The sequence below is a fragment of the Aspergillus campestris genome, assembly GCF_002847485.1.
Source record: "Aspergillus campestris IBT 28561 chromosome Unknown P168scaffold_9, whole genome shotgun sequence".
Taxonomy (NCBI): Eukaryota; Fungi; Ascomycota; class Eurotiomycetes; order Eurotiales; family Aspergillaceae; genus Aspergillus; species Aspergillus campestris.
Genome location: NW_020194344.1, coordinates 1458883 through 1475729, shown reverse-complemented (window position 1 = coordinate 1475729; position 16847 = coordinate 1458883). Strand labels below are relative to the sequence as shown.

At 50.9% G+C, this 16847-nt stretch overlaps 6 protein-coding genes and 1 non-coding gene across 7 annotated transcripts; 3 read left to right on the top strand and 4 right to left on the bottom strand.

Annotated features, from left to right (window-relative positions):
* Window positions 1–63: 63 nt before the first annotated feature.
* On the top strand, window positions 64–1840 carry P168DRAFT_298534 (NDT80 / PhoG like DNA-binding family protein; the record flags this gene model as incomplete). Its single annotated transcript, XM_024838276.1, has 2 exons — window positions 64–98; window positions 178–1840. The coding sequence occupies 2 exons, from the start codon at window positions 64–66 to the stop codon at window positions 1838–1840; spliced, it is 1698 nt and encodes a 565-aa protein (XP_024691454.1).
* A 139-nt stretch (window positions 1841–1979) lies between these two features.
* On the top strand, window positions 1980–2566 carry P168DRAFT_192722 (uncharacterized protein). Its single transcript, XM_024833033.1, has one exon. The coding sequence runs from the start codon at window positions 2119–2121 to the stop codon at window positions 2479–2481; it is 363 nt and encodes a 120-aa protein (XP_024691453.1). The 5' UTR covers window positions 1980–2118; the 3' UTR covers window positions 2482–2566.
* Window positions 2567–5541: 2975 nt separating this feature from the next.
* On the bottom strand, window positions 5542–6297 carry P168DRAFT_192709 (uncharacterized protein). The gene is made up of 3 exons (XM_024833032.1): window positions 6137–6297; window positions 5949–6085; window positions 5542–5846 (listed from the first exon to the last, which is right to left on the bottom strand). Exons 2-3 carry the CDS (start codon window positions 5960–5962, stop codon window positions 5654–5656), a joined length of 207 nt encoding a protein of 68 aa, XP_024691452.1. The 5' UTR covers window positions 5963–6085; window positions 6137–6297; the 3' UTR covers window positions 5542–5653.
* Window positions 6298–7451: 1154 nt separating this feature from the next.
* Window positions 7452–7567, bottom strand: P168DRAFT_t128. The gene has a single exon. It is a non-coding gene; the product is annotated as a tRNA-Ser (tRNA).
* An 815-nt stretch (window positions 7568–8382) lies between these two features.
* On the bottom strand, window positions 8383–10751 carry faa4 (long-chain fatty acid-CoA ligase FAA1; the record flags this gene model as incomplete). The annotated part of the gene is made up of 5 exons (XM_024836064.1): window positions 8383–8472; window positions 8553–9697; window positions 9760–10155; window positions 10219–10244; window positions 10312–10751. The coding sequence occupies 5 exons, from the start codon at window positions 10749–10751 to the stop codon at window positions 8383–8385; spliced, it is 2097 nt and encodes a 698-aa protein (XP_024691451.1).
* A 1619-nt stretch (window positions 10752–12370) lies between these two features.
* On the top strand, window positions 12371–13581 carry P168DRAFT_328834 (S-adenosylmethionine-dependent methyltransferase; the record flags this gene model as incomplete). Its single annotated transcript, XM_024841391.1, has 3 exons — window positions 12371–12431; window positions 12507–12668; window positions 12788–13581. The coding sequence occupies 3 exons, from the start codon at window positions 12371–12373 to the stop codon at window positions 13579–13581; spliced, it is 1017 nt and encodes a 338-aa protein (XP_024691450.1).
* Window positions 13582–13742: 161 nt separating this feature from the next.
* On the bottom strand, window positions 13743–16039 carry P168DRAFT_306076 (uncharacterized protein). The gene is made up of 2 exons (XM_024838989.1): window positions 15286–16039; window positions 13743–15210 (listed from the first exon to the last, which is right to left on the bottom strand). Exons 1-2 carry the CDS (start codon window positions 15679–15681, stop codon window positions 14194–14196), a joined length of 1413 nt encoding a protein of 470 aa, XP_024691449.1. The 5' UTR covers window positions 15682–16039; the 3' UTR covers window positions 13743–14193.
* Window positions 16040–16847: the final 808 nt, after the last annotated feature.

Genomic DNA, 16847 nt, shown 5'->3' with positions numbered 1-16847 from the left:
GACACCTTCTCTCCCCCATCTAGCTCTCTGTACTCGCATTCGTCGGCACTATCGTACGATAGAATGCCTGACTTTAGATCCCACAGGGTTCCTCCGCTGTGAGTCAAGTCAAGATTCAATCCCCCTGGTTCTGTTGGTGATGCAGCGATTGACCATGACATTACTTAAACCCTATAGCCAACCACCTACGGGCATGTCTCCTTCCCTCCAATCTGGGAACTCGGCGGTCTCCGGAAACTCGGCGTTTGGAAGAACAGATAACTACCCAGGGACCTACACCCTCCACCGGGGAGGTACATTCCCATCGCTATCGAGTCTCAGCGATATGTCGCGGATCTCCCAGTTCACCACTACCCCACGCGGGCTCGAGGGACACCTGGACCGTGCTCCCAGTATGATCTTCGGTCAGACGGGCCCGATGCTGATGGACCCCATCCAGCGTATCTCGCAGCCGATCACGGACGCTCCGCCTTTCAGCGAAACCACGGTTATCCACTCGATCATGGCGGGTGGCCAGACCATCAAACCGGAGATCACAGCCAAGATCCACAAAGGATTCTTTCAGGTCGAAGAAAAGTGGACTTGCTACCGACGCAATTACTTTTCAGTTTCTTGTTCGTTCACGCTACAGCCGTGGACACATGCACCTCTCTTCGTCAAACTACCGGACCATCAAGGAACCGAACGCATTCTGTCGTTCTCCATGTGCATCTCGGCCATTGTGAACGGACAGCACGGGGAGATCCGGGAACTCGTCCAGCACACCCCGAAGCGCGATAAGCAATCCGAGCGCAAGCCAGCCAAGGTGGTCCTGCAGCCATTCCAGCCGCCTCCGTTGGTTCTCGGCCACAGCTCCGCACCCAATAGCGCCCAACATGGATACGGGCTAGGCTCCCAGGCCCCCGGGATGCCAATGGACTATAGCACCTCCTACGTCAGCGCACCGCAGCCCTCCCAGCCACCGACCCAGCATACATTCGAGCGCATCCAGTTCCAAAAGGCGACGGCAAACAACGGCAAACGTCGCGCACAGCAGCAGTATTACAATCTGGTCGTCGAGCTTTACGCACAGATTCCCAGTCCGATGGGCGGGAGCGCGGACGCGCAGTGGGTCAAGATAGCCAGGAAACTCTCGCACCCAATGGTGGTCCGCGGACGATCCCCAGGCCATTACAAAGACGGCCGGCGAGACAGCTCGACCAGCATGGGCCCAGACGGCGGGAGTGGTGGCTCTGGCGATGGCAGCGGGGGCGCTGTCCTACCCCCAGGCATCGGACAGGCGGCACGGTCTCACTTGACCCTGATGTCGTACGACTCATCGCAGCGCGGTGGGCCCCAGTATGGCCGCGCTGACTACCACCACCAGATGAGGGCGCCAGACCAATCGTCCCTGAGCGGCAGCAGTCCCCATATCTCGTCCTCGTCATCATCTACTTTCGACATCGGGGGCATTCACGACACCATGGACCCGATTGAGTCCATCAAAAGTACCCCTAGCATGGATGATTCATTCCACGACCCGGCTTTTGCCATGATGGACGGCAGGAAGCCCGACGTCCACTTCCGCAGTCACCTCCCGCCCCTTGCTTTCGAATATGATACCGTATCCAAGCATAGTGAAGAGTCCAGCAACGGCTTTTCCGAGAATTTCGACATCATGGTTACGATGCCGCCCGAACAAAGTGATTCTCCGGCCTTTTTGAAACAGCCTCCAAAACTGGCTTCTCATGGACTCCACCATTATTCCGGTGCCGGAGGTTACGATCCAGTTTACTCGACCCGACCTACTGAAGGCAGTACACAGTGCCGGCTTCAAAACTCTCAGAGTCTGTGCGCATAGCTATTTCTTTCTTTATTTCTTCCCTTTTTTTTTTTCTACCCTCTCATCTTCAAAATTCCCATTCTCTCTTCTCTCTCCCTCGTCGAACTCAAGTCCGCCGATTGTTCAGCTGAAACGGCACACTCTCATCTTCTGGTCTCCTTGCTTTTTCCTTCATGTCGTCCGTGGTTTACGTGTCCTTGGCCAGATGAAAAATGAGACGGCATCTTTTCATTTCGCTTTATTCGTTTTAATCGTTTCAAAACATAGATTTTTCGAGCGCATCACCAGACTGAAAGATGCATGAGAAAAGTGATCCTCCTTTCTTTCTCTCTTTTTTTTTCCCTTTCCCTTTTTCTTCTTTTTTTGAGGATAATTATGCTCCCACTTTCCCCCATGTTCGTCCCTGGTATCATTTCCTTTCTGTCCATTTTCCGCTCTCCTCACTCTCATACCATTCTCACCTCTCGCCTCTGGAAGGATGGGGTGATGACACGGTTTTGCTCTCCTTGATCCTTGTTTACTCTGCTTTTCGTTCTTTTTACAATTTCTTTTTTTGTCTTTTCTTTCCTTTCCTTTTCTTTTCTTTTCCTCTCCTTGTTACTCTAGCTATTCAGCCCCAGATGACGTGTAAACGATTTTTCTTATTGTGCCATGATTGACGGAGGACCACTCAATGCCCGGGCAGCCTACCGCCGTCCTGGGCAAGGAGGGTTAACGGCACGGCGAAAACACGGTTCTTTCTTTACCCTTTCCTTTTTTTTGCTTCTTGATTCTTTATTATTTGTCAAGTTAGAGACACATGTAATGTGCGAGAGAGAGACCCAAAAAAATGAATAAAAAAGAAGAGAAAAAAACCAGGAGAAAGAAGAACAAAAAAAGAAAAAACCATTGGGGTGTCATTGGCCCCGTACTAGGATTATTTTCTCCGACGCCCTTCCTCCTTCTCCTCCCCTCGAGGGGAACAAAGACAAGGAAGAGCGACAGGGGAAAGGACTGAACGGAGGAGGCGTCTCTTTCCGCTGTCAGTTGGGGCAAATGTGAGTGTAAGTGTTATGTTAGTCTGGAGTCAGTCAGGTTTTACGGATTACTGTTGTGGGAATCTGCAAGTAGACGCAGACCTAGGGCTACCTGCAGGACGAGTGGGCCTATAATTTGACTCGGACAGTCTACCAGTGGATTTTATCAGGCTGCAGTGCAGTGCAGTGCACCTCGGGGAGGTCATCCATGGATTTGGATTAGTGTGGAGTCAAAGCGAAGCACAGCAACTGCTCCTCTCCACAGTCGGGTGAGGCATTGGCTGCAGGGAAGGAAAGGAAGGTATTCTGTAAAGATTAACTGAGGATGAAAATAAAAAGTGAAGATAAAAACAATAAAACAAGAATCAAGGATTAAATAACAAATAAAAGATGGATATAATAATGATAATAATAATAATACAAGATCAACAGCCTGAAAGAAATCAAGAAATTAAGGGGAACAGAAAGAAAACAGGGAACAAAAGCAGGCAGGCGTTCATTGAAGCTGAAGTGGTGTGGGTCACGGTTGGATCCAGTATGGCGGTCGGCCAGCAGCCGTCTTCTTCGGGGTCGGTGCGCTGCTCACCTCCTTTTCTCTCTCTTTCTGTCTATACTGGATAGGAAGTAGTGGACAGGAAGTGGGGACCTGTCTCTGTCGTTGAGCTTGGGGACATGACTTGTCTGCCTTCTTTTTTTTTTTTCTTTTTTTCTTCTTTTATCTTGTCTGTTTTGTTTCGTTTTGGTCTTTCCATTTTTGAGTGCTTCTATTATACCTTCAGCTCCACTTAACCCTATCCACCAGTGCTGCATCTCTCACCGAGATTGTCTGGATCCAATTACAGTGACGGAACCATATAGATCTCCCGTGCGTGGACTTCGCTCTCCAATTCAATCGTTCTGTTTCCCAAGGCAATCCGACGTCAAAAGGAAGATACACTAAGATGATCGCCGTGGGACCGGTCCATCACGATCGACCAAACATGCATTAGGGCCGATTCTCCTGGGTAGCTGACTCAGCTGTGTTCTAGTGGTCACTGGTTGACCGACGCGGCGGATGCAGAACCCACTAGCGCCTCGGCACGTTCCGGCCATCCCAGACGGTTCCCCCGGTTCATCCTCGACTTCAACCTTGCCGGTGCTGCGTGACTGCAATCATTCGTGCCCCCTCCAAGGTTGTCCTTCGGTGTATTTCGATTCTTCTGGGGATAAAGGGTGACATCGCTGTCAATCTTCAGCTGCAGCTGCATTGCTGATATGTTAGGAGAAGTTTTCCATGCTCCACCCGTTTTCCAGGGTTGACGACTCGACAGACAGCTAGCTCATACATCCCCAGCAGATAGATCCCATCACTGGACCAGTCAAACATGCATGGTGGACTAAAGGGGTCGGACCAGGTACACCTCTCTCTCAGCTGATCGATATTGCATCTGCCTCCGAAGGTTTCCCAAAATTACTGATACAAGCCGGCTGTCGCGGGCTGGGGGGGAGGGAGGAAAGTGTGCGTGGGCGGGTCCACGCAGGCAATGTCAATGCAATAATAACCCCCTAGAATGGTCCGCCATGCACGTCGTACAAGGGGGAAGGACCCAAAGATGTCAGTGGGGTGAGAGACCTTCTTTCTGCTCGGTTTGGGGTTTGGGGGGGGTACATCATTCGACTGGGGAAGGCGGCCAACAGGAAACAGGGAAAACGTCGTGGTGCAGGTATTCCAGGGAGATTGTGCAACAGTTGCAGTTCCACCGTGCCGACGGGGCACCTGGCAAAGCAATATGGGTGACACCCTAGTCGGTTCTCGAATCAACGTGCAGGCCAAGGCCCACCCTTTGATTGATCCTCTGCGATATCCACTGATACGCCTGCCCTTGAGAAGTCATTTCCGATCCTGAGGTCTGTCTTCACCCCACCTTCGTCCAGCGCCCACTGAAAACGACCCACGTCCTGCTCCGTGTCGGTGGACTCGCCGGACGATCGGCATCTCATGGAGGACCGTGGCTGTCTGAACCAAGACAGAAGAAGCCGGGAGCTTGATAGCCCCGTGCGTCGGGTCTACGAAACCAGATTCGCCGCTATCATGCCATTCATCTTTCATGTCGTCACCGGATTTCATTCCAAGGCTAACAGAGCGGATTCACCCAATAGATGCCTTCTTTCAAACCCTTGCTCAGTCGGCTATGCCGAGCCGTCTCCCCCGCCCCTCGAGTGTGTTTTTTTTTTTTTTTTTTTTTTTTTTACTTTTCTTTCTTCTGTTGCAGGAAATTTCCTACACGTCCAGCATGGGTGCTTTCGCCCTTCGGCCATCGCCACCTCACGCATCCCGGTCTTGCGTGCATTGACCTACGTCTCGTTTCACGAAACGGTCCTCGGATGTTGTGCTGCGCCAACAAACTTCTGACAAGCCCACCGCACGCGATGACCGACACGACGAGGGATTGTTGGAAGGGTACCTGCTCACGTCCAAGGCCTGTCTCTGTATCAGGCCTGTCTGTACCAATTGGCCTCGGTGGCTTGGCGCGCGCATACCAACTCCTCCTTGGTCCTCTTTCGCCCCTGGTCCTCTCTCGCCCGCCTGGTCCTCTCTCGCCCGCGCCTTGACACTCACCCACCAGCCAGCTCGGCCGGACCTTTCGGGTAGCACAACAAAGCATGTAGTCACCGCCACCAGCCAAACCATCCAACCAAACACAACAAACCCACAAAATCCCCTCAAAACACACAGATTTGTCCACAATTCAAATAGAATACCATAACTCAAATCCTTAGAATAAAGTTGTAAATAACCAGCCCATTCATCACCATCACCAGTCAAATCCCCCAGTCACTTCCCCTCCTTCTCAACCCTAGACACCCGGAGCGCCAATTTCCGATCCAGCTCCTCTTGCTCCGCCGCCGTGGCCTTCATCCCCATTACGTCCTCCACCTGCGGCGACATCCAGAGTCCAATCGACGCCCAGGCCATGAGGCCCACTCCGAACAGGGCGCGCGTTTTGGGCGTTAGGGATCGGTAGGAACTAGACGGCGCGTGTGTCAGATTGGTTCTTTCTTTCTGTCTTTCTTTGTGTGGATTTTCTCCGGTTTGAGGAGGTATAGACAAGGGGTTAGTATGGACAGACCTCCAGAATGACATTTTGATTTATTTAGTGATTTTCCTTTTCTTGAGTGGTGTGAGATAAATGGGCGCCGTGCGACAGACGGTCACTGCGCAAGTCAGGGCGCCGTGGAAATCCGGATGGAATGGATCTGAGCTAGGCTTGAGATGGTTTAGTTGGGTTCGGTGCTCGGATGGGTAGGTGGGAGTTACCGCCTGGGTTCTGCCGGTGCTATTTATTGTCTTCCGCTTTGCTTTCCTATCGTAGATCGTCAAAAGTAGGATGTAGGAGGTAGTCTTGAGTCGCTCATCGTTAGGATAGATGGGTTTGGTTTACGGGGATTGGACTATTCGTGTGTTGATTTGAGATGGATGGGTTTGTTTTGTGTGCTAACTTGCCTGGTGATGATATACTAACAGGACAAGACACTCTGTGAACAACAGCAGCATACTAATATACACCGAGGATATATGTCCGGTTTAAGGTTATAAGAATATAGATACTAGAAAACAAATCCCGACCTTCATCCATCTACTCCAATCCCAGACCATATATATCCAATCTAGGCAAGTCTTCTCCCGTCTGTGTGTTTGGATCCAGATGTTTCCAGTTTCCACACACATACAGCTCAAGCTCCTCAACCTAGATAGAACCAACTCACTCTGCGCAGTAAACAGAAATACTCCATTCTAACACCCTCGAAAAAAAAAAAAGTCTATCTAATAAAGTCCCATGGACAAAAACAACACCCCTAACGACCCGCCGTTAGAAAGACAGACAAACAGACAGAGAAAATCTATTCAGGGAGTACAAGCCCGGCGTACACAACCAAAAGTCAAGCCCAATTAAGCTTTCGACAGATACACCAGCCTTCCGCCCCTGTCTTAGATATTATTCTGGGTCTATTCTCTGCTGAAGGTTGTACCACGCAGAGACTGCACGAGAGCTACCCCGGGGGTCTTGAATTGATAGACTCGTGGATTACAATGTGTTTTGCTGTCCGGAGTATGTCTATTCACGAATCCACGGACAGGGAGCAAGGCACGATATGACTTGCTAGATCGTTCTGACTCTGTTCTGGTGGGAGGGACCCAAAGATCAGGATCCCTCTTTAAACACTTGCCAACATTATAGAATTGAGGAATCTGTTGATGCTCCGATGGTAAGCTACTCATTCAGCATAGTCTGGTCACTATCCGTCCATTCAGGCTACATATGTATTTGGAGGGCATCGCGAGCGAGCTCATGAAGAACAGAAGTGGAAGATCGCAGACTAGATATACTACAGAATATGAATTGACCAAGCCTATCTCATGAGTTCTATTGTATCCAACAATATAGAGTACTCCGTACTACATACGTTGTAAGTAAGTAAACCACTCCCCAACTCACCCAACACGGTAAAAACAAACAACAAACCAAAGACTAGATAAAGCCAAACAATAACCCAATCAAAACAAAGTACGTATAATCGAACCAAATCTCCAAAGCAAAAATAACGACGAAAGAAAAATAAAAAAGAAATACCGACAGCTGCAGGATTCGAACCTGCGCTCACGAATGAACGGGATCGCAGACGGGTAACCGTATTTCTACGGTCGGTGTATAGCAGTCCCGCGCCTTAACCACTCGGCCAAACTGTCTGAATGATGGAGGAGTAGTATCTTTGGGGAATCATATTCGAGTTGTTGGTTTTGTACCGGCTTGCTGAGGTTTATTCTTCCTCACCTTATTTTATTTATCTATGGGTATCCTCTACATGGATTTTAAGATAGATCTATATATATGTATATGTACGTAGTACTCCGTACTACTGGTCGCAATGCTCTCTGGAGGGTTACTCATTCGTACGTTGTCACTCTATAGGTGGTAGTTGGGTGGACAAGTGTTACTGGATTCGACACGATATATAGAAATATATAGTCTGTATATTATTCGCTAGTGCCAGTCGTACAGCACACCATTACTCTAGTCAATGAGATTTATCAGAATTCTGACTGCATTGTCTGATAAGGTATAAGATATGAAGCGCGAATAGCTGTTTATCACTCCAACTCCAACTAGTAAACGGTACCTAGTTATATAGATAGAATTACGACCTGTATCACACCTACTAGGTAGTTAACATGTAGTCTACCCTTTATATAACCAACCACTCACGTATCAAATATACAAGCCCCTACAATGGACACATCAATACTCATCGTTATATTCTCTACTGAGACAAATAAATAGTACATTCCAGATCCACGGGCAGAACAGCACACAGCACAGCACACCCAAAGGAACAATTTCAATGCAAAAGGTATAACGTAACTAAAGGTAGGTTCGAGGCTGCAAAATCAAATCAAAAGAAAAGAATGGGAATCAAGATCAACCAAAGAAAAACGAAGCAAGACAGTGCGTGAAAAGCATAATTGGAACAGTACGTTAGGTTGGGGCTGAGAAAGACGGTCGTTTATTTCTTGCCATATGCGCGGTCGATATCCTTCTGGAAATGGCTGACGATCTTCTTGCGCTGGAGTTTCTGGGCTGCGGTCATGTAACCCTGTTTGGATAGTTAGCGAGTGACCTCAAATCAAAGTTTGAATTGAACAAGAGATAAAGAGGGGAGGGGGAAAAACGTACAGTCTGTGGCGTCCACTCCTCGTCGGACATGACAACACCGCTAACGATCTCAATCCCCCGGAGACCGCCCGCACGGCCGGCATTCTGAAGCTCCTGGAGGACGTACGACTTTAGCTTCTCGTTGTGAACCAGTGTCTCCAAGGTCTCGCCAGGGATGTTCTTCTCGCTGGCGAGCTTCTTCAGGGCGGCCTCGACGGGCACGATGATGGCAACCGGCCGATCCTGGTCCTGGGCCGCGAAGACGCAGATGTTGCCAACGATCGGAGAAGACCGGTAGACCGACTCAAGCTTCTCCAGCGCGATGTACTCGCCGTTCAGCGTCTTGACCAGGTTCTTCTTCCGGTCGATGATGCAGAGGTGGCCGTACTTGTCGAATTGACCAATGTCACCCGTCTTGAACCAGCCGTCCTCGGTGTACGCGGCCTTGGTCTCTTCCTCGTTCTTCCAGTAGCCGCTCGACACACCACCGCCGCGGATGAAGATCTCACCCTGCGGGGGGTTGTTCTTGGCAAAGTAGCCCGCATCGGGGAAGTCGACGAGTTTGATTTCGATCGAAGCGGGAATCTCACCCAGAGCGTCCGGGTTCCAGGCCATCGGGTCGTTCAGCGCACCCATGGCAGTGGTCTCCGTCAGGCCGTACCCGCTGATCATGGGGGCGATGCCCATGGACAGGAATCGCTGGGTATCCTTGGAGATCGGACCGCCGCCGTTCATGAAGATGCGCAAACGGCCACCAGTCGCCTCCCGCAGCTTCTTGAAGACCACCGAATCCAGCACCCACGCGCCGAGATTCGAGCCGGGGACGCCCGTCGCCATGAGGAAGTTCTTGGCGGACATGGCGCCCCAGAACATGCCCTTGACCAGGAAGCTACCCTTGTTCAAGTTGCTGAGCACACCCTTCTTCACGGACTCCCACACCGCCGGCACGCCGACCAAGATCGTGGGCTTGAACTCCTTGATGTCGCCGCTGCAGTTCCGCATCGAGGCATCCGACAGGGTGCGGGGGTTTCCGTAACCCATGGTACCACCCCAGAAGAGGCAGACATTCTCGAACATGAATTCCAGGATGTGGGATTGCGGAAGGTAGGTGAGCAGAGAATCGGAGGGACCGATGTAGGGTCCGACAATGGCCTGAACACCGGCGGCTATAGACATCGTTAGTCTGTACCACTCGGGAGATCAAAAACAATCCATGCAGTGAACTTACCGGAGGCAATGACGTTGCCCTGCGTCAGGGGAACGCCCTTGGGAGGGCCGGTCGAACCCGACGTGTACATGATGCAGCAGAGATCTTCGGGGCTCGGGGGGACGGGATCCACCGGGTTCTCTTCGCCAAGCTGTCGCAGCTCGTCGAAGCTCATCACGTTCAGGTGCGGGAATTGCGACTTCAGACGGTCGAGATCCTCCTGTTTGTGCTCCAGGTGGCTGTTGTAGATGACGTGCTTGATGGACGTCGCGTCGGCGAGGACGTTTGCCACCGAGGGAATGAGGTTGGGGTCGCAGAAGATGCCATCACTCTCCGTCTGTACCATGGAGTGTTTGAGACCCTCCTCACCCAAGGTATCATACGCGGTGACCACCGTGATAGACTGGCACGCAGCTCCTACAAGAAACAGACAGTCAGTTACCGTTCGCGCGCAGCAAGTGTCAAAGAGGGGATACGAACCGTGTGACATAGCCAGCCAGTTCTCACTACACAAGAACAACAGACGTTAGCGCCACGTCCAACTCCTCATCCAAGCCCATCGGGTAGACTCACCTAGTTGCGCCAAAAAGGTGGACGCGGTTACCCTTGGCCAAGCCAATCTTGCGCAGACCCTGGCCCAGCTGCAGCGCCAGTCGCTCGTACTCGATAAACGTCTTATACTCATAACCGCTCATCTCATAGTAGTTCCATTGCTTCTCAACCTCCTTCTCGACACCGTCGACCACCTTCTTGACCTTCTTGTTCTCCGTGTGGACCTTGATCAAACGGCGAGAGCCAACGGCCTTGGCGTTGCCGAAGACGCGAGCCGAACGACGGAGGATATCATAGGTGGTAGCGACGTCCTCGGGGAGGCGCGTGAACAGGCCATCCTTGGCAGCGGGTAGTCGACGGGGGATCGTCTCGCCGGGCTTTGCTTCGACGCCGGGAACCTCGACGGAGAAGGGAGGCTTCTTCGCCATGCGCGGCTGTAGACGAGCTTCTTTGAGCGACATGTTGTGATGTTTAATATATTATAGAATCGCAGGCGTGTGGGGGTATTGCGACGGCTAAACAAGTTGGGTCGGTTAGCGAAGGGGTCTCTAGATCGGAGGGAAGAAAACACAAAGTGAAGAGGTCGAAACAAAGAGCTCCGTGACGAGGGATCCAAGAGAACAGGAGAAGACCCAGTGGACTGGGGAAGCGGGGAAAGTCAAACTCAAAAGAGAACCACTTACGAGGAGTTGAGGTGGACTGGGGGTCAACCAACGTTGCTCCGAAGGTTACCGTTGAAGTTAGGTATGAGTGGGAGCGGGGGGAGAACTTCCAAGAATGAAGGAAGACGGGAAGGCGAACTTGGAAAGATTTAAGAGGGAAAGGGGGAAGTAAAAAGGAGGAGAAAGTCCGGGGGAGAAGAGGGGAAGAGATGGAAGGGGAGAGAGAGGAAAGAGGAGGAGATGAAGCTGCGCCGGATGAAGTCAGTCAGTCAGGAAAAGCACGTTAACCTAGTGAACCCCAGTAGTTAACCTAGGTACCGAGGCCTTCGTGGACCAGGTTTGGGTCTCATTGGTGGCTGGGTTGATTGCTCCGGATGCAGACTCGACTTCCTCGGTGGTATTCCAGTGTATTTCCAGTGCATTCTCAGAGATTAATTAGAATGTGATCGATCATAGCGTTCTTGTCCACGTTCTGATTTAGCTACTGTGATCGTGGTTCTGCAGGTCTACGTAGCTATAGTATGTAGCTCAACTAGCTAGATCTAAACATGACAACAGCTCTTTGCATGCATCGATCCTGTGATCTACATGATCTGGTCATAAGATCAAGGATAAAGAAGGTAAAGAATGAACACAATAATTTAATCTATACTGTCTATACAGTTTTGAAACCAATATCACCATCAACCCCAGAAAAACAGGGAAATGTCCAAGCTAATGTTCATAATTTTTTTGTTGGGCCTGAGTCCCAACAGTTCGAGCTCCAATGCAGATCATCTGGGGGCCTGAGGCCACTAACGGCTCTCCGTTGCTAGCCAGTAGCCAGTAGCCAGTAGCCATTGTAGCCGACAGGTAGTATGGAGACACATGAAAAGGACAATTAGATGAATGACTGAAACTGAAGCGGTCAGGAACAGCCTCCATACTTGGGCATGTCTGCAGACCCTGACTGTTGTCAGACAAGCGGATTGTGACATGAATGAAACCTACCACCTTGAAGTCTGATGGGGTTCATTGATCTGGCCCACCCGAGCAGCTTCAAGCACCGTCCAATCAGAGGAGCCACCCGGGTATCAGTGCTGACTAAGTGGATAGGGTTCAGAATTTGACTTTGATCACAGTCGACTGTCTGATATAGTAGTATCTACTTCCTTGCTGTTCATCTTTGCTGTTTTGTATTCATTGGTCTTCTTATTGAGACGTAGCTCTGATACAATTACTCTGACGTCATCGTCTACAGCCACATTGACACATCTCACTTTCTGAGCCCAGTACAGCTCACTCTGTAGCTCACACGACTATCTCTCGATCTCCATGTGGGGATCTAATCCCAGTCCTAACATCAAACTCTACTAGAGTTCGAAACTCTAAACTCTACCCTACCTTATTATACTAGGTATACGGAAGCAGAATCCACCATGGACGACCTCACCAACTTCTTAACATCCATTGGTCCAGAGGTAGAAGATGCCGACGAGGGTATGTACCGTAGACACCAACACCAACACACACATGTATACATGTATAGAGCCCAAACTGAAAGACACTACATAGAGTCCTTCTTCCTCTTCTCCCAAGACATTCCCTCCTCCAACCTGGGCTTCGTCGACTCCCGCGCCCCGTCCCTCGACGTCTCCATCCACGGACAGGACTATGTCGTCCGCCAGTCTCCGACGCTGCTTTCGTCGTCTAGAGCGGGTGGGACAACCGGTGCCGGTATGTATCCATTATACTACCTACCTTAGTATAGACCCCAGCAAACCAACAACAAAAACAAAAGAAAGAAAGAAAACACCCAACCAACTCACTAACCCAAAAATGTTAAAAAAAAACAGTCCTCTGGAAAATCACCCCCCTAATCGCAGAATGGCTCTCCCACACCTCGAAAAACCCCCTCTGGACGAACTCCATCCTGAACGAATCCTCCACAGTCCTCGAACTCGGCTGCGGCATCTCCTCCCTCCTGGCGCTGACCCTCGCCCCGTCGATCGGACACTACGTCGCCACAGATCAGGAATATGTCCGTCGTTTGCTCCGCGAGAATCTCGACGAGAATGTTCCTTCTTCGTCTTCGTCTTCTCCCTCGTCGTCTTCGCCGAGGATGGGATCTAAAGGGCGACAGAGAAGACAGAAACAGCTGCCACAACAGCAGCGCAGCCCCACCAGTAACATCACATTCGCAGCCCTAGACTGGGAAACCGACATCCCGGCCTCCCTAAAAGAGTCTCTCTCTCTCTCCTCTCCCACCCCCAGACCAACCGAAGACGAAGCCGACGAAGACGAAGACGAAGAACCAGATCAAGGCTTCGACGTCCTCCTCTCCTGCGACTGCATCTACAACGAAGCACTAGTAGCGCCCTTCGTGCGCACCTGCGCCGACTTCTGCCGTCTACGGCCTACATACACTCCTGACCAGGATCGGGCGCAGCAGAACCAGCAGAGTAAAAGAAAGAAACCAACGGTGTGCATAATCGCGCAGCAGCAGCGCACGCCGGACGTGTTTGAGACGTGGTTGAGGGAGTCGATGCGGGTGTTTCGCGTGTGGAGGGTCGCGGATGAGGTGTTGGGCGGGAAGTTGGGGGTTGGGTCGGGGTATTTGGTGCATGTTTTGGTGTTGAGGGGTGATTAGGATTAGGATTGGGTGTTGGTTGTTGTATTCTGGGGTGGAGGGGACTGTGGTGTATTGTAATTATGAAGCAGACGTAGATTTTTGTATAGACATTTGTTGTATTGGGTTATTCTTATCTACTGCTGCGCTGATTACGCTGTTCATGATATGGGCGTAATGAAGTATTACATATGCAATAATATTTTCGTTAGCCAATGCACCACCCGTGCATGCAACCCTCAAGCGTAAACGACATGTGCAGTATAAACATCCATGCAGATGCAGTATAAACAGGCAGATAGAAAAAGAAATGCAGGGCCATCGCAGAGGCCCAGAACCGTAACCGCCATGCCAGTATAAAGATGACGTGACAGGCAATGAGGAAAAAAGATTAGTACATGACCGATTGAACCGCGGGTCAAGAGGAGGGATCAAAAGGAGGGAGTGAAAGAAAAACATTAACTATCAATGTAAATAAGGTAATGCAGAAAACCACCCAGGATACACAATCGGGTATTGACGCAAAAAGTGCAATGAATGAAGGCCAAAGCGAATGCATGCTTAGACTATGCGACTGGGGAATGCAACAAACGCATATGCGTCGCGAATTTGTATTATACTGGACGATTTCGATCACCTCCGTTCGGCAGGATCTCGGGGTTCACTGCGGCCTCGCTCCACTCGCGGGGGAACAGGGATCTCGGCCTCGTCTCGGGTGGGAGGGGACCGGCGCTCCGGGGAGGGTCGCGAGGGAGGCTCCACCGGCCGCAGAGGGGGTGAAATCTCGCGCTCCCGCTGACGGTACTCTTCTTCCGGATTGCGATCGATGATCGAGGAGATGGACTGTTTCGTTGAGATCGAGGTCGAGGTCGAGGTCGAGCCGTTGACCTTCGGTGCCTGCACCGGTTCCTCCGGGGGAGGGAAAGGGGCCATGGGCGGGGGTGGCATGGTCTTCTCCACGGCCTCCAGCTTCACTCGTTTGATCCGTCCTTCCTCCTCCTCCGACGCGGAGGAGTAATCGATGTCTTGGGAGTAGCCCTCGGGGGCCGAGTCTATGCGGCTCTCTTCGGTGGACGCCCGTTGAACGGTCGACACTGGCGGGAGGGGCGCATTCGGGTCGAAAACGATGCCGCATACTTCGAGCGCTCTCGACTGACTCCCGAGGCTGCGGTCCTTGTGCTTCTTGGTCAGATGGCACATGAACCCGTGCAGCGTCACAAAGTCGGCTTTCCCGCAGCCGGACACCGGACACGTCAGATAGACCAGGCTGCCGTCCGACGGCCGCTTCCACAGGGCACGACCCGACGGATCATGCGATGCTGGTCGCCCATGACGCTCCCCCCACGCTTCGACATTCTTGATCGTGTACTTCTGCTTGCGCCGGATGGCACTGGCTCCGTTGGGGTCGTGGTGATGAAGATGCTGGGGCGGCGGGATATGGTGATGAGGGGGCGGAATCTGCGGCGGCGGGGGAGGGATTGCACGGGGCTCTGGCGGACTCTGTTGCTTGAAAAAGGCAAGGGTCGTGGCCGCATTGGTCTCGGAGAGACGACGCGGGGGCGTGGGTCGTAGTGGCGGGGAATCCACGTTCCCATTGAAGCCCAGCCCCAGAGACTCGCGCTTCAGCCGTTTTCGCTGTCTACGGAGTTCCTACCCGATAAGAAAGGTCCATGTCAGATATCATCATCTATGGGAAACTCCCGCTGCAGCGTTTATGTATCATACCTCTTCTTCAGCTTCGGCGTTTTCAGTCATCCTACGGAATTCTTCATCTTCACGCTTGCGGACGGCTAGTAAATGGCTACGCGCAGCCATGCGGGCAGCCTCTTCATGCTCCAGCTGTCTTAAGCGACCTTCGATGTGGTCTAAGTGGTGTACAGGCGGCGGCGGGCCCGGGGGGCCGTGTCCATGGTCTTGCAACGGAGGCGGAGGCGGGAAGTGACGAAAGTGATGGTGAGGTGGTAGATGGTCCGGGTGCACTTGTTGGTTGGGGTTCATGGCAATTGGGTGGAATCGAGGCAGAGCCATATTGAGATGATGGTGATGGTGGTGATGGTGTCCTGGGACGCCGTTGACACCATTCTCGTGGGCCGGAGCCACGGGAGGTGCAGCAACCGTCATTATGCGGACTGGATTGAGTTAGTGGTGCGATTTACTTTTTTTCTTTTTCTTGCTTTGCTCCTGAAACCATGCACATGCACATGTAGATGAAATTGGATGGGTGATACAGGCAGTTGAAACTGGGGAAACCCCGATAGATGGAGGAAAAGGAAAAAGAACAGCAAGAGCGGAAGACAGGAAGTATCAATAGTAAAAAAAAATATAAATATAAAAATATAATGATAAGACAACAGGACGATGACGGAATCAGGGCAGGGTATGAGGGGTCAATAGAATAAAGGGCGAGCAAAGGGAGATATCAGGAATGAGAGCCGTGGGTGATAGGAGAATATAAGGATGGAGGAATGTGAGAATGGGCTAAGGGGGAAGTGAAGAAACCAGACTTACATTTCCAGCAATGATCATATGCAGTTAAATAAGGATGAAGGAATGATAACAGTCGAATAAATGTCACAAGTGGACAGACAGTCGGGTCGAAAGTACTACAACAACCGATTAAAAAAATAGAAATCGAAAAAAAGAAGTAGAAAAACAAACCGCTAGCGTGCTGCACCCTGCCCGTTATTCTTGTCCTTCTTTCCCTTTTGTTGTATTTTTTTTTTCTCCCCCTTCCGAGAGATGGGACTTTCAAAAGCCGATAGTATCTCAATGTAGAGATGGCGTGCCTTCAGGTGGAAGGTCAATGCAATGCAGCGGTCACCGCTAAGCAAGGGATTTGATAGGATTGAAGTGGGCGGCGGGAATTCTAAAGGACGATGAGCGAGGAAGGGAAAGGTTAAATTTAGTAGACAAGGATGATGAAAAGACAGACAGAAAGAACAGCAAAGAAAGATGATTGCAAGTGAGGGAAAGGTGAGTAAAGTAAGAGATTGAGAGAAGACACTAAGATTTAATTACCAGACTAGAAAAATATTAGAAAAACAATAAGAAGAAAATTCTATAATCAAATAAAATTAGAAGAATCAAAAAATAAGGCTAAGAAGAAAGATGATTATTATGAATCCACCAGATCAAGGGACAGCTCCAACCATTGAGGAATACTAGGCACCGGACTAGTTCATGAGAAAAAACCAGTTTGACGCTTGGAAACAACCCAGTCCATGGACTGATTCCGCTAGTGGGGAGAGCTCCAGTATCAGATGTAGTAATAATTGTCAATAATCAAC